General features: G+C 43.4%; 1 protein-coding gene across 2 annotated transcripts in view; it reads right to left on the bottom strand.

The window, feature by feature from the left end:
• Positions 1 to 4,812, bottom strand: part of Qpct (glutaminyl-peptide cyclotransferase) — a 33,307-nt gene extending 28,495 nt beyond the window's left edge. For both annotated transcript variants that reach the window (NM_001134557.3, NM_001399516.1), the window contains 1 exon segment: positions 4,659 to 4,812. In NM_001134557.3, coding sequence (NP_001128029.1) covers positions 4,659 to 4,781 — 123 coding nt within the window. In that variant the 5' untranslated portion in view covers positions 4,782 to 4,812.
• Positions 4,813 to 15,622: the final 10,810 nt, after the last annotated feature.

Genomic DNA, 15,622 nt, shown 5'->3' on the forward strand with positions numbered 1-15,622 from the left:
CCAGGGCCTTGTCTTTTCATCCAGGCAGAAAGGACAATTAAGTCTGCTCTAGGTGACAAGCATCAGCTAAAAAACAAACCCGTGAATCAGATATCCCAAAGCATCTCCCGTCTAATCACCTGGCCCCAGGCATTTCATTACATAATTCGGAAAGGCCAAAAAAATGGGTGTAAGGGAGACCATGGCAGAGACACAGCAAATTCACACTTCTTTTATGAACATTCCAGACGGTCCTCAGATTAAACTTTTGCTACCTGCAAGTTCCACTCAGCCAACCTTTACTGAAATGTGTGTGTGAGCCATGCACAGTGTAGACACAGCAGGGAAAGGAGCAGGGAACTGACCTTTTTGTCCAGTGCAAATAGGTTTCCTTCTTAAAATCAGAGCTGAGAAGGAAACACAACAATTGAGGGACCAGCCCCAACTCCTCATTGAGTAGTTATGTCAGAGAAACATGTCCTAATGGGTAAAACGGGTGCCATGTTCCTAAACCACAAGATAGTAGAAACTCTGAGATGAAGCTGGTTTTCTCCCTACACTAGAGGTCTTCATGGACCTCTCTGTCCCTGCATTGGACTCTCCAGTTTCCACTCACAGGTAGAAGCGTGGCTAAGTAAAGGTAGTGAGGGGGAAATCTGGGTGTTTAGAGAAGCAAGTGCTTCAAAAGCAGAGAAACAGGAGGTGTGGCAGATAACCATTTACAGCTTGTGAGAGCTTCCTCTGGGCCCTTCCAAGTTTTTGCCTCTCCGCCTCTAACATGTCTTGAGTTTTCCTCCTTCAGCACTGTCACCGTAAAGGGAAATTCTTCCAGTCAAAATGCATCATGTCTCAGTTTTATTGGTACAGATTTGCAAGCAACCTCGACATTCAAGACAAAGAAATGTTATCAACTGATGATGGTTTTGCAATCACCAGGTTATGCTTTCAGGGAGTGTTATCAGCTTACAGTAAGATTCATGGCACACTATTAATCACACGGAACTGTATGCACAATGCTGACTGCAAAAAATTAACATGCATGGAGTCTTTAATGTAAGCCAGCCACTGTGTTGTTTTACATACTCATTCAATCCCTATAACAAGCTGAAATGTCTGTAACTCTCTCTCTCTCTTTCTCTCTATCTCTCTGTCTCTCTCTTTTTCTCTCTCTGTCTCTCTGTCTGTCTGTCTCTCTGTCTCTATCTCTGTCTCTCTCTGTCTCTGTCTCTCTCTGTCTCTCTCTATCTCTCTGTCTCTATCTCTGTCTCTATCTCTGTCTCTCTCTGTCTCTCTCTGTCTCTATCTCTGTCTCTCTCTGTCTCTGTCTCTCTCTGTCTCTCTCTATCTCTCTGTCTCTCTCTGTCTCTATCTCTGTCTCTCTCTGTCTCTCTCTGTCTCTATCTCTGTCTCTCTCTGTCTCTATCTCTGTCTCTCTCTGTCTCTGTCTCTCTGTCTCTATCTCTCTGTCTCTCTCTGTCTCTATCTCTGTCTCTCTCTGTCTCTCTCTGTCTCTATCTCTGTCTCTCTCTGTCTCTATCTCTGTCTCTCTCTGTCTCTGTCTCTCTTTGTCTCTCTCTCTGTCTCTGTCTCTATCTCTGTCTCTCTCTGTCTTTCTCTGTCTCTATCTCTGTCTCTCTCTGTCTCTATCTGTCTCTATCTCTGTCTCTCTCTGTCTCTCTCTGTCTCTATCTCTGTCTCTCTCTGTCTCTGTCTCTCTCTTCCTCTCTCTGTCTGTCTCTCTGTCTGTCTCTATCTCTATGTCTCTGTCTCTCTCTGTCTCTCTGTCTCTCTCTCTCTCTCTCTCTGTGTGTGTGTGTGTGTGTGTACATACATTGAGGGGAGCAATGAACACCCAAAGATTAAAAGGAATTATCTGAAGAATGAGATTGGGGGTGATGCTTGTTTTCTTTTAAGAATACACTGATTTGTGTTTTTGTGTAACATGTACTCATGTGTAACATGCGTAACATGAGTACATGTTACATTCACAACCAGAACATGTCAAGTGAGGCTGCACCATTTAGTTCACTGGAGCTAACATTCCTTCTAAAACGTAGGGAGCACTTCCATAGCCAGCGGTTCTCTAAAGGAGAACTAATTTAATAAGATTTCAAACAAACAAACAAACAAACCACTAAACCAAAAGAATGGGTCTGTAGCAAAGAGCCAGGACTGAGGATGAGGGAGAGTGGGATTCGGGACCAGTCATTCTAGATACAGATCACCCTTCAGCATAATGATAACCTGAAAACTGGAGGAGAGAGGTCAAGGAACTGGGAATCTAGGAGTGTGGGGAAAAAAATCCCACACAGATTCACACACACACACTCCTGGGCTATCTAGACACTGTTCCTCAGCCAGCCAATATTTATCTACCTTAAAAAAGAGAGAGTAAAGCAGAACTGGAAGATCAGGGTTCCTGATTTCCAGTCTGTAACAGAGATAAGCACACTCTTCTCCACTACCGTGAGATTCACGTGAGGCCATATTATCTATCTGGCAACTTCATGCCAATATCCTTCCATATACACACACGTGGGCCCAGTCAGGACTGTGGTCATTTGTTTCTGTGGAAGGTTTCTTGGCGTCAAATCGTGGTTCTAAAGACAGCCATAAAGCAGGATTGGTGTGCTTTGCTCATCGGATGCTCCAAGGGACACGCCTCTGTTTCCAAACACAGGTAATGGATTTCAAAACCAACGCTTTCATTATCATACTTCTGTTGGCACACCAGTGCACCAAGAGCATGCCTTGTCTGATTAAACAGTCAAACGTCATAAAAGGCAGGAAGGTGTGCATTTAAGTGTAGGCTGATTCATCTCCCAGGCTGTAAAGTGTAGCTGGCCTCCCAGAAGACTTTATGGAGACTTTTAGAACGAGGAGGAAAGGGGGAGCTATTAACTGAGAAACAGTCATGGCTGACTGTCATTTGCTCCTGCCACTTGAGAGCATTTGCTTTCCCAGTGAAACAGTTGTTAGAAGCGTCTTAAGATAAAGAAAACAAGAAATTCATATTTCAAAAGACAGTTCTCGAAAGTTAAATCTGGATTAGTTTAAAACATTTTAAGAGCACTGCAAGAACACGGCCCATGGAATCAACTGACCAGAACTCAAGTGGGCTTAGAGATCAGGGAGCCTGTCTGACCTAGGACCTCTGCGTATAGGATATGGTGTTCTTGTGGGATTCCTAACAGTGAGGGCAGGAGCTATCTCGGACTCTCTTGCCTGCCTATGGGACACTTTTTCTTCTACTGGGTTGCCTCATCCTGCCTTGATGTGGGACTTTGTGTCTGGTCCTAATGTAGGTTTTTATGTCCTGTCTGTTAATGTCCCTAAGAGACCTGCTCTTTTCTGAGGAGAGGTGGAGGAGGGGGTGAACCAAGAGTAAAGGGGGTGGCAGAGGGAGAGGAAATTGTCATAGAGATTAAAATATGAGACGAGAATAAATCAAAAGGAAATTTCTTTTAAAAAAAAATCACAGAATGTTCTCCCACCTAGAAATACCTCTGCCTGTTACATATGCCCACAGACAGGCCCTGTGTGTACTCATTTGAAAGTGTCTTAAAAGATAAATTTGGTGGTGCCACATTCTGGTTTTAAAGTCCTTTCTCGGTGCTTGAACTCCCAGGTACCCCAAAGCCTTTCAGGAGAGGGTTTGCTCAACTTCTTGAGAAGAACTTCCTAGCCTCTGAGGAAGTGGTTTTTCTCATCCTGGAGGGACTGAAGTTGTGCGGTGTTGACTCCCCACACCCACTCCAGACTCCCCTTGTAAATGGGGATCTGTTGTGAGTCCTGAAGAGAAGCTGGCTGAGCCTGCACTCACCTGAAGTGGGCCATTCATACACAAGTGCGTGAGACAAACTAGGAATGAGCATTTTGGACGTGCGGAAATGCAAAAAGCATTTAAAATACTCGTTTAGTAATGCTGTCGGAAGTTTATATCCCGAGACCGATGCTTTTCTTAAGTTTCTTTAAAGACATGCCATTTTATTCCAAAACCATCATCAGTTGCACAGCTCGTAGCAATTTCGTGATTTCAAAACTGTTGCACAAGAAAAGGGAGTAGTTGTGAATCTATTTCTTCTCACAAAGCGACTTGGCAAATCATTTTTATCCTGAATTCCTTAAATGAGATTTCCACAACTGAATTCATTTATCTGAAAACAGTGTGTGTCTCTTTTAAATATTTAACAATGCGCTGGCGCCGAGTCCACAAGGAAACTCAATTCCCCATGGAGCATCCTTGAATGCAATTGCTGGGGATCCGCGGGGACACACACCCCTAGACGCTCAGTCTAGGCACCCAGGAGCGAACGCGTGTCGCGCGTGCCTCGCGGGTCGCGATTGGGCAGTGGCGCCCCCAATGTCCCTGTTCTTCCACGGCCAGTGAGACATACTTCCTGCGCCTAGCAGCACCCCCATCAGAGCGCAGCCAAAGGGAGGCTGGTGACATCACCCAGCCCCCAGTCTACTCCAGCGCAGCCCCTAGACCAGCCCTGGCGCCCAGACTTGGGAGAGAGAGCTCTGGCTTCCCAGGAGCTGAGTGAGGACTTGGTGCCTGGCCAAGGGGACAGCATCCCTAACCCACCTCCTGCTAGTCCAGGGGAAGGTGGCCGAGTCGCAGGTTCTGGCACCCTCCAAAAGCCACTCAGGTACAGAACGCAGCAGCAGCCCCTCACCTTCTCCTGCGTCCAGGCAACAGCGGAGACCGGACTCAGAATCCCGGCTGTCAGGGACAGGATGGTCGCCAGCAGCAGCAGGTGGCGGGTGCCCACGACGCGCCTGTCTTCGCCGCCTGCCATCTCTGCAAGAGTGTGTGGGCGCGGATTCCCGGGGCCGCCGGCGGTCACGAGCCCGGGAACGCGCGCCGGTCGCCCTGCCTTCCCTCTTCTCCACCCCTGGGTTGACTGTCTGCCTCCCAGTCGCCTCCTGTGGCCTCCCGCTGCGCTGCGCTAGCACAAACCAGCACTGCTCCTCTCCGAGAAGCCTGCAAGCCAGGGGACTGGGCTTCCCTTGGTGACACGAGCTTTAAAATCCAAGGAACAAAGAAAGCTACTTCCTTATTTCAGAAAGTATGGGAGGGAGGGAGGGAGGAAGGAAGGAAGGAAGGAAGGAAGGAAGGAAGGAAAGAAGGAAGGAAGGAAGGAAGGACAAGGAAAAGCCTTTGTGTAGTCCCCAATGCCATAGATGCGAAAAGGTTTAACAGGCCCTGAGGGCTGTAAATAGTTTTCTGCATCTATTCATGGATGACACTTGACAGAATCAATATTTGTGCAACGCTCTGTACCAGGCACTGTCCCAGGTTCTAAGTGGTCTAACTGAGACCTAGAGGAAGGGGGCCCTGGACTGGAAGCCCCTGGGAAAAGAGTTTCCTCCAGAACAGTGGTTCTCAACTTCCTAATGCTTTGATCCTTTAATACAGTTCCAAATGTTGTGGTGACCCTCAACTATAAAATTATTTTTGTTGCTACTTCATACTTGTAATTTTGCTACTGTTAAGAATCGTAACGAGACTCTCCGATAAGCGGGATATCTGATATGTGACCTCCGTGAAAGAGTTGTTGGATCCACAGGTTGAGAACCACCTCTCCAGAAGCTACCTACCATTTTCATCTTGTGTTTCTTTTCTCACAAATAGTGACCTTTCCTTTAAGAGACAGAGCACTGTATGACCAAACTGACAAGTAAGGTCGAAATAATTCCTGAAATATATGAGATTTACAATATTGCAGTGGTCCCCAAGGTAACTCTTTCTTATGGCTGTCTCTAAAAGGAAAAGCCCAAGTCACATTTTAGTGGGTCTTCTTCCACAAGCCCTTTGCACCGGGCAGTCAACGAACCACAAATCAGAAACAACAGGAATTCGGATCGGTGCTGTACCCTAACAACCCACACACACACCATATTCCTTAAAGAATTTAATACTCCTTGCATGGCATTAAGCGTTATAAGCAAGCTAGGGATGATTAAAGTCTGTGGGAGGGTGTTCATTGTATATGTAAATGCTATGCCATTTGTGTATAAGGGATTGCAAGTTCATGGATTATGGTATGGATAGGGTAATACTAAAAACAATCTCCCGCAGGCAACTCTGGGTTTGGTTCTTTTTTCTTTCTTTCTTTTGGTTTGGTTTGGTTTTTTTCATCATAAATCGTTATTATCTAGACAATCCCATCTTAAACATAAAAATGAACAAATAAACTGGCTGGATCTGGGTCTCAATGTAAAGTACACGTCCCAGTCCCCAGCACAGCAGAGAAGGGGGAGCAACCAGAGCTGGCAGGGTAGTTCAGTGGTAGGGTACTTTGAACCGTGGCTCGAGTTCTCAGCACTGAAGAAAAGAAAATTGGGGGGAGGGGGTGTGTTGTTCATAGATTCCTGGCCTAAATTTTGAAGGTGGGTTCTTCATCCACGGTGAGGATAAGAGTTTCTTCTGCCCCAAGTCAGCTCCGGGCTACACAGAATTCCTAGAAAAATCAGAACAAAGACACATGGAACTGTTTCCTAAAAACCAAAGTTAAGAGTATTGAAATCTTTCAGAAACACACGCACCCACGCACGCGCGCGCGCGCGCATGCGCCTTCCTTGGCTTGGCTACTGAGTGTTCTTAAGGAGAGCTAGGAACACAATGTCCTGTCCCCCATCTGGACCTGCAAGGGATAACAGAATGGAAGCGTATCTCTGCTAGTCTAAAAGATTGCTATAACTCTATTCAGGTCTGGGGTTCGAGTGGCAGTTTAAATATCTAGGCCTAACTAATGTTAGGTGGGGTTGGGGGACCGTGCAGGGACAGTTCTCACAATTAGACCACTTTAGACGGTGTTGTTGTTGTTGATGTTGCTGTTGCTGTTGCTGTTGTTCAGTGGTCAGAATAAACCATGATCTTCCTCTCTGTGACTAAGCCAACCTTGAATGGTTAAGAAATGAAGACGCCATCTCGTTTTCTCTATTGGCCTTTTTATGTTTTCACAGTATGGCTCTGAGAGAGAGGGGGGTGGTAGAAGTTTATGTGAAAGAAAATGTTTACCACAACAGCATGCTAAGGAAAAGCCACTCAAAATACAACTGGAATGACTCGAGCTAGAAACGTTTATACATCACTTGGCAATGGTTGCTTTCCCCAGAGTTCTCTGAGCTGGGTCATATTTTTCAGTGAAGTGTTCTTGCAGCTTGGCATCCACAGGAAGCAGGCTCTGAAGCTGTTTAGAAAGTAGGATGTGTTTAGGGAGTGCCCTTGAGACAAACCCTCACGGGAGAAACAGGAGAGGGCGGAGGGGGACCCGGGCACATTAGGGAGCTGTGGAACGGAAATAGCAGTCTTGGTTGTCATGGGTCAAAATGGCTGGGGCTTTATCAGCCTGTCCCGATGGAGGGAGTTCTGCAAGAGACCCTGCTGTCAAGAAAGCTGGAGCCAGCAGCCCTCCAACAGCTGGAGCAGACCTTCCCTAAAGCGAGATCGAAGCAGCGTATCTCTATACACCCGAAGGCACTCAAGTGCATTTGAAGCAAATATTAAAGCTTGTAAGCATTAAATAATTTATGTGGTGACTGATTTTGACCAATTGAGTTTTTATTCAGGTAAAAACTTTTCTCACAACTTCCCATGACTCTACAAATCCCTACCTTCCACATTCACGGCTCTTGATTCCTTTGGAGGTTGGGGCGAAGGTACTTTACTGATGGTATTCAAGACAATAGAGCCCCCAAGCCCCCTCCCCTTCTCCTGGGATCTAGAACAGAAACTAAAAAGAGTGCTCAGTGTGTTGGGAGTTGAGTTGAGACAGGCGTTCCTCAGTAATCAAGAGCCTCTGTTTTCTTGCTCCGTTGGGGTCGATGATCTTATTCTTTGGAAGTCGTGTGGACCATGAGGCCCAACCCGCTGTTGCTATAGCGATATTTGTTGCCATATCAGGAAATGAGCTTTACAACATTGTCACTGAGAGCAAGGCCAGCCCCTACACTGGTCCTCAGTGTAACCCAGGATGCCGTTTAGTCGGCCCTCCAATGCCTGTGTTATTCTTGGCAGCTGTCACCAGATGGCACATCCATGGTGGATACCCTGAGGACAGAAACATGGCGTGCTGGGGAGATGGCTCAGCAGTTAAGAGAACTGTTTGCTCTTCCAGAAGTCCTGAGTTCAATTCCCAGCAACTATATGGTGTCTCACAACATTTGCTAAGGTATAAATCTCATCTCAAGATTTGTAAGGCTATTATGTGAAATTTCCATAATCGAGATTTGAAAGCAGGTTGGGTATGATTAAAAATCTGCAAAGTCTACAGGATGTAAAGTGAATAAGGAAAAAAGAAAATAAATAAAATAAAAAGAAAGACACACGGAAGGCCATGGTGAGTTTGCTGTTCAGTTCTGGGATGGCCTTGCCCATAGGTTGGCAGTGTTCGTGGATACAGGATGACTTTCTGGGTAGCTCCAGAGCCATCATCACAGAGATCCCCAGAGGGCTCATCCATAATCTTCCGGGTGGCAGCGATGACATGGACTATGGTCGTGAATCCCTCTGTGATGTCAAAGTTATCATGGATAACCTTGGCAGACAGATGGGGGTGGGGGGAGCTAGGCTGTTGGTGGGGCAGGAAAAAGGCTGATAATCTTGACTATGTTGTCACATGCCTTGTGGTTGCCACTTGTCACATGGGGTCATCAGCAGAAGGGGTGGAGATGAATATGCTTTTGACCCCACCCTTGAACTGAGCCCTAGCCTTCTCCATGGTGGTGAAGACACCAGTAGACTCCACAACATACACAGCACCAGCATCTGCCACACGATGTTGGTGGGATCTCACTCCTGGAAGATGATGGTGGCCTTGAGGTGATGGCAAGCTCCCCATTCTGTCTTAACCGTGCCTTTGAACTTGCCATGGGTACAGTCATACTGGTCTACATGAACATGTAGAACACGCAGCTGAGGTCAATGAAAGGGTTGTTATGGCAACTACATCCACTTTGCCAGAGATGAAGGCAGTCCTGGTGACCAGGCACCCAACATGGCCCCACCTGTTTATTCCAACCTTTCCCATTGTGCTTCAGTGCTCAGTCTGGTGCAGCACAAGAAGGTGTGCTGTCTCTGGAACAGGGGTGGGAGTAAAGAGCCTTTCTTGACTCTGACACAACAAATATTCTTCTTCTGCCTTTCTTCACTCATTCTTCCATTCCTATTTCATTCTAGAAGCTTCTGAAAATCCTTGACCTTTGCACTTTTTTTTCTCGATGGCACGTTTCCTATTTTCAAACTCTTCCTATGGAAAATAACTAGTGAGTTTTACATTTTAAACGTTGAAGATGTTGTACATAATGAGACCTTTCCGCAAAAGCAGAAGTAAAAATAATAGAAGAACTACACAGGGCTGGAGCAATAGCTCAGTGGTTAAGAGCATCGACTGCGCTTCCAGAGGTCCTGAGTTCAAATCCCAGCAACCACATGGTGGCTCACAACCATATGTAATGGAATCCGATGCCCTCTTCTGGTGTGTCTGAAGACAGCTGCAGTGTACATAAAATAAAATAAAATAAAATAAAATACATATACATAAAATAAAAAATTTAAAAGAAAGAAATACACAAATATTTAAATATATATAATGAAAAGAGATGCTGTAGTCACCTCTTTCACTGCAGTGCACAGAGTTAAAGACGTAAGAGGAAAAAGTGAAAATTAAAATAGCTGGTATTACTTGAGAATCCAGCCAGGGACTAAGGAGACAGCTCAATGGTTAAGAGAGCCTGCTCTACAACCATGAAGACTGTAGATTGGATCCTAGCAATCACATAATAAACAGGGCATTTCCCCAAGTGTTTAAATCTCATTTCAGGGGCTGGGGATTTAGCTCAGTGGTAGAGCGCTTGCCTAGGAAGCGCAAGGCCCTGGGTTCGGTCCCCAGCTCCGAAAAAAAGAACCAAAAAAAAAAAAATCTCATTTCAGATGAAATCTGAAATAGAGTCAAGGGGGCTATAAGGGCTTGTTCGAAGAGAGACACTTCCTCAATTGAATAGTAGAGTCATAGAAGAAGCTATCACAGACTCTCTCCAAGCTTCCACATACAAACTAGTACAGACACATACACACACACACACACACACACACACACACACACACACACACTCTCAAATAAATAAGTAAAAAATTTTTTTAATTTTTTATGGATGACACACTAGGAAGCACTATGTTTATTAAATCTCAACTTCCAAGTGCACATGTTTTAAATAACAGCTATAATTATGATGTATTAAACTGTACATTTTAGATATAAGCTGTGATTGGTTTTAACATACATATACACCTGAGCTCATGGCCAGAAAAATGAAATCTTTACTACCTCCAAAATATCCCTTTCCTTGGTAATCTATACCTGCATTACCTCATCCCAGACAGCTGCCCGTCAGCCACTCTGTCTCCTAGAGTCGATACACAATGCAGATGCAACTTTGCATTGCATGAGAATTTCGGCTTCTCCACATTCCCACCGATGCTCCACATGGCCGGTCTCTAATTGTAACCATAAGGAAAGATGGCTGATGTCGCCGGATTTTCTCTGTTCGGCTTCTGCTTCATTTTCTATTCCATTCATTTCTGTCCTGGTCTTTATTGCCTCCGTTCTTCTTGTTTCTTTTTTATTTATGTTATGGACTGTGTAAGTTTAAGTCAGCAACCTACCACATTTCGATTCTCTAACAAGAGGACTTTGGTTATTATAATTCGCCCTTAAATGCTACTTAGTTACTTTCCACATGTGGCATCCAATTCAATTACTTCATGGTTTTCCTCTTTACACAGTGCATGTGTGTGCATTTGCCACATGTATGCAGGTGCCCATGGAGGCCAGAAAACGATGTCAGATCTCCTGAAGGTGGAGCGGTGACAAGTTGCCTTGTATTGGTGCTGGCAACGAACTCTGGTCCTCTGGCAAAGCAGCAAGCCACCTCAAGCCACTAAGCTACCTCTCCAGCCTCCTACCCATTCATCATTTAAATAGTATTACCCAAATTTCAAACAGTTAAAGGTTTTCCCTGCTGACTTCGTGTTGAATTCCATCATATTCAGAGAATATATAAAGGTTTTTTTTTCTTTTCCGTTTGAGGACCGTTTCATAACAATTAGAGCTGTCTTTGTCAATGTTCCTGGTGTGGGTGAAAAGGATGGTGTGTTCTGTTGTTATAAGGAAGAGTGTTCTACTAGTGCAGTTTAGGTCAAGGTGGCTGATGTGTTGCCAAAATCTACACAATACCTGGCCCTTTGCCTACTTCTTCCATCAATTACTCAAAAAACTGGCACTGGAATGTCTAATTACAGTTGGAATTTGTCTTTTTCCCCTGCAGCTCTATAAATTGTTACAATATTCATTTCTAAGCTTTCCTAGTGAGCATATAATAGTCATCTACAAGTATAATGTCCTTTTAAAAATCATCCCTTATCATCGCTAAATGGCTCTGTAATTGGTAATACTTTTTGCTCTGGAACCTATTTTCTTCAAATGGTAGTATAATTCTTTGAGGTTTCTTTTGATAAATATTAATATGGTGTATTTCTCATCTTTATACTTCCTTTTAAAAGCAAATTTTGTAGAAGCACAAGTTCCTTTAAAAGATTTTTTTATTATCTTTTAATGGGTTCGGCAATTAAGAGCACTGGATACCCTTCTAGGGGACACAGCTTTGATTCCCAGCACCCACATAGCAGCTCATGACCACCTGTGATGCTGGTCCCAGGGGATCGGATGCCTTCCTCTGGCCTCTGACAGCACCTGATATGAATGTAGTGAATAGACATGCATGTAGACTAAAAGATGTGTACACATTGGATAAAGTAAAATGTTACTAAATTCACTTCACTAGGAGGCAGATCATGCTGCTTTTGTGGAGGTCAAGAAATAACCTGCTGGATTCAGTTCTTTCCATCCCCCATGCGGAACCTGGGTATTAAACTAAGGTCGTCAGACTTGGCAGCAAGCACCCCAGCCACTGAGCCATTTTATCCAACCCCTTTCTCCATTAAATATTGAACTGTAGATGGCTTTTAAAAGAGGTGCTTATAATCAACATGGATATTGACATGATCAGATCTCCGTGTATTACTCTACCACTTACATTTTATGTATTCTGTCTGGCATTTTTACTACCTTTTATGATTGCTGCAATTAATTGACTTTTAAAGACTATTTTGTTTTATCTCTTTCATTGACTTACCTGGCTACAACTTGGGGTGTTTTGTTTTGTTTTGTTTTGTTTTGTTTTGCTTTGGGGTTGTTGGGTTTTAGTTTTAGGTTGGTGTGTGTGTGTGTGTGTGTGTGTGTGTGTGTGTTAACATTTTTATTAGTCTTACCCATAGCTACCAAATATGGCTGAGGCAAAACATGCATACATCATACATATGAAGGCATCATTTTGCCATTTTAGTACATTGATGAGCTTTGCTTATCATTCATAGAAGACACCACTCTTGGGCTGGAAAGATGGCTCAATAGTTAAGAGTATTGATTGCTCTTCCAGAGGTCCTAAGTTCAATTCCCAGCAACTACATGATGGCTCACAACGGTCTGTAATGGGATCTGATGCCCTCTTCTGGTGTGTCTGAAGACAGCTTCAGTGTACTTATATACATAAAATAAATAAATGTTTGAAGAAGAAGAAGAAGAAGAAGAAGAAGAAGAAGAAGAAGAAGAAGAAGAAGAAGAAGAAGAAGAAGAAGAAGAAGAAGAAGAGAAGAAGAAAAAGAAGAAGAAAAGAAGAAGAAAAAGAAGAAGAAGAAGAAGAAGAAGAAGAAGAAGAAGAAGAAGAAGAAGAAGAAGAAGAAGAAGAAGAAGACGATGATGAAGAAGAAGCCACCACTCTTGTGCCTCTGTCTTACTCAGAATAATACCACTCAAAGGTTGGAAATTTTCTTTACCTTGTTTACCTGTACTGCATGGCTAGGGTGCTAATGATTGGAAGACAAAGGGATGTGAGCAATCATCCACACACCACATAATTTGACACCCATGTTCACAAGTACTTATGCTCACAGAGATTCTCTAGCACTTATAAGCAGTACGAATAACAATCTTTGGATTCCAGAGTCATGGCTCTTTTCACTTGGTACGTGCTTCACTTCTCCAACTCATATCCTAGTACTGAGGACTAAGAATGTAGAAGCTAATTACCCACTATTGGGATCTTTGGATATCGGAGGGGGGAAAAAAGACCACTTGCTTTCTTGCTTGGACTCTCATTCTGTGTGGGATTCACTTTGTTGATGACAAGGGAAGTCACTGTTTGTAGGCGGTGGTTCTGATGTTAATGTCTGTTCCCCGATTGGTTTTTGATCTCTCAGTAAAGAAATTCATGGGCCAATTGCTAGGCAGAAGGTACAGGCAGGATGTCCAGGTCCCAGAAAGAGCAGAAAACAGTAGCCATGTCAGGTCTCTTGAGGAGCTGAGCCCTGTTGCCACCATTACAGACTGGTGATCATGGATGTTTGGCAGGGGCTAGGTGGGACTAGCCACTGAAGATTAGGACTTTCATGCCTTCCAGAACTTCAAACAGTGTTCTTCAATTATTGTCTTCCCAATTGTAGCCTATAGCAGTGAGGTTCCTGTAGGTCTCCAGCATCACGGTTTTGTACAGGGCTTTCAACAAAGCCCATTCTTCCCGAGTGAGGCTCACAAGCACCTCCTCATAAGTTACTGCATGCACGTTGAGAAGATTTGCTGAGCTTCCTCCATAGGACCCGGCAGCAGCGATCAGAGGACATCACAGCAAATGGTCAGTTCAAGTCCCCACTCAGCTCTGAAACTCTGGGGGTTTTTTTGTTTTGTTTTGATTTTGGTTTTTGGTTTTTGTTTGTTTGGAAGAGATTGGAGTTTGTATATATGTGTTTGAATTTATAATAAGTCTTAGAATTTCTACATTTCTAGTGTGTTACAATCTTAAAGAATCACTGGTGTTGTCATATGTGAACCACAACAGACTTCCATGTTTCTATTTTTGGAATTCAGTCTTTGTATTATTTTAGTCATATGTTAGGTGACCCCCCCCCAGTAGATTGTCTTTTTACCAAGCAATGACTTTTAGAAAGAGTGTTAAAAGGAGTGTGTCTGAGTCTCTTATAAACATATTAACAATTTCTAGTTACTATTCTTTCTTTGTGTAGATGTGTACAGCCATCTGGAGCAGTTTTCTTTGTGCCTGAAACATATCTTTAATATTTCTTGTGTTTTAGGTATAATAGCAACTGGTTCTCTCTCTGTGTGTACGCTGAAAAGGTATTTTTAATCATCATTAATTTTTAGTATTTTCCCGAGTATAGGATCTATGTTGACAGATTTTTTTTTCAGTGTTCTAAGTATGATGCTGCCACACCACCCTCTTGATTTGTTTTACGTTGGAGGAGAATTTTGCCACCATCCTTATCTTTTTGCTGCTGTATATAATGCCTATTTTCTAACCTAGTTTTTTATTTTCTTTCTTTCTTTTTTATATTGCTGCTGCTGTTGATATATATATATATTATTGTTGTGACAGAATCTCTCTATGTAGCCCTGGCTGCTCTGGAGCCCTGGAATTCTCTATGTAGAGCAAGACAGCCTTGAACTCTTAGAAAATCTATCTGTGTCTGCCACCTGCATTCCTGAAGTTGAGGACAGATGCACACCACCATGCCCAACTTGCAACACTCTCTTTTTTAAAAGATATTTTTGAAATTTATGTATGTATATATCGGTGTGTCTGCTTGTGTGTGTGCATAGAAGCACACAGGTACCTAAGAAAGTCAGGAGAGGGAGTTAGATCTCCTTGGATCTGGAGGTGGCACCCTATGTAGGTGCTGGGAACCTAACTCCAGTCCCCTGGAGGAGCAGCAAGCGTTCTCACAAGTTTTATATTTAATTATGTAATTCATTAGTAGAATTTTCTTTATGTTCTTGTGCTTCAGATATACTGAGTTTCTTTGGTCAAGGGATTTTAAGTTTTCATAAAATTTGGGAAATTATCAGCTATAACCTCTTCAAATATGTCTATTCTCTCCCTGTTCCTACATATTACACACTCCTTTGGGACTATTACGCGTAGTAATATGTTTAAGGTTCTCCAGTAGGTTCTTGGGGGCTATGTGTTGATCTGTTCTGTTCTTCTTCCTTCCTTCCTGTCTTTCTTGCCTCTTTCACTTTTATTTTCTTTCTCTTCAAGTTCACCACTCTTTTCTTTTGCACTATTTAGTCTGCTCCTTGTCTCTTTAATGCTATTTTTCACCTCAGACAATCCACGTTATGATTGCTGCAGATTCTCTTTATACCACCACGGCTTGCCTTGTGTCTTCATATATTTTCTTCTGCCTTTCTAGATGCGTGGACTCTAGTTAAAAGACATGCTCATCCACCTCTGCTCACGTATCATCTGTATCATCGTCACAGGTAGTATTTTCTCACCTTCCCATGGACTGACTATGTCTATCCCTTTGCTTACCTAGTCATCTTTAATAGAGAATAGGCATGGCAAATTTAATTTTTTAACGCTGGAAGTTTGTTTTGTACTCCCTTGAATAGTTTTCATCTTTGTCCTAGAATACAGTTGATTAAGTTGGAAGCATTTTAATCTTTCAGAAAACTGCTTTTTTTTTTTTTTCTGAGCTGGAAACCGAACCCAGGGCCTTGCG

This window comes from Rattus norvegicus, chromosome 6 (genome assembly GCF_021556685.1).
Source record: "Rattus norvegicus strain SHRSP/BbbUtx chromosome 6, alternate assembly SHRSP_T2T, whole genome shotgun sequence".
In the NCBI taxonomy this organism is placed as follows: Eukaryota; Metazoa; Chordata; class Mammalia; order Rodentia; family Muridae; genus Rattus; species Rattus norvegicus.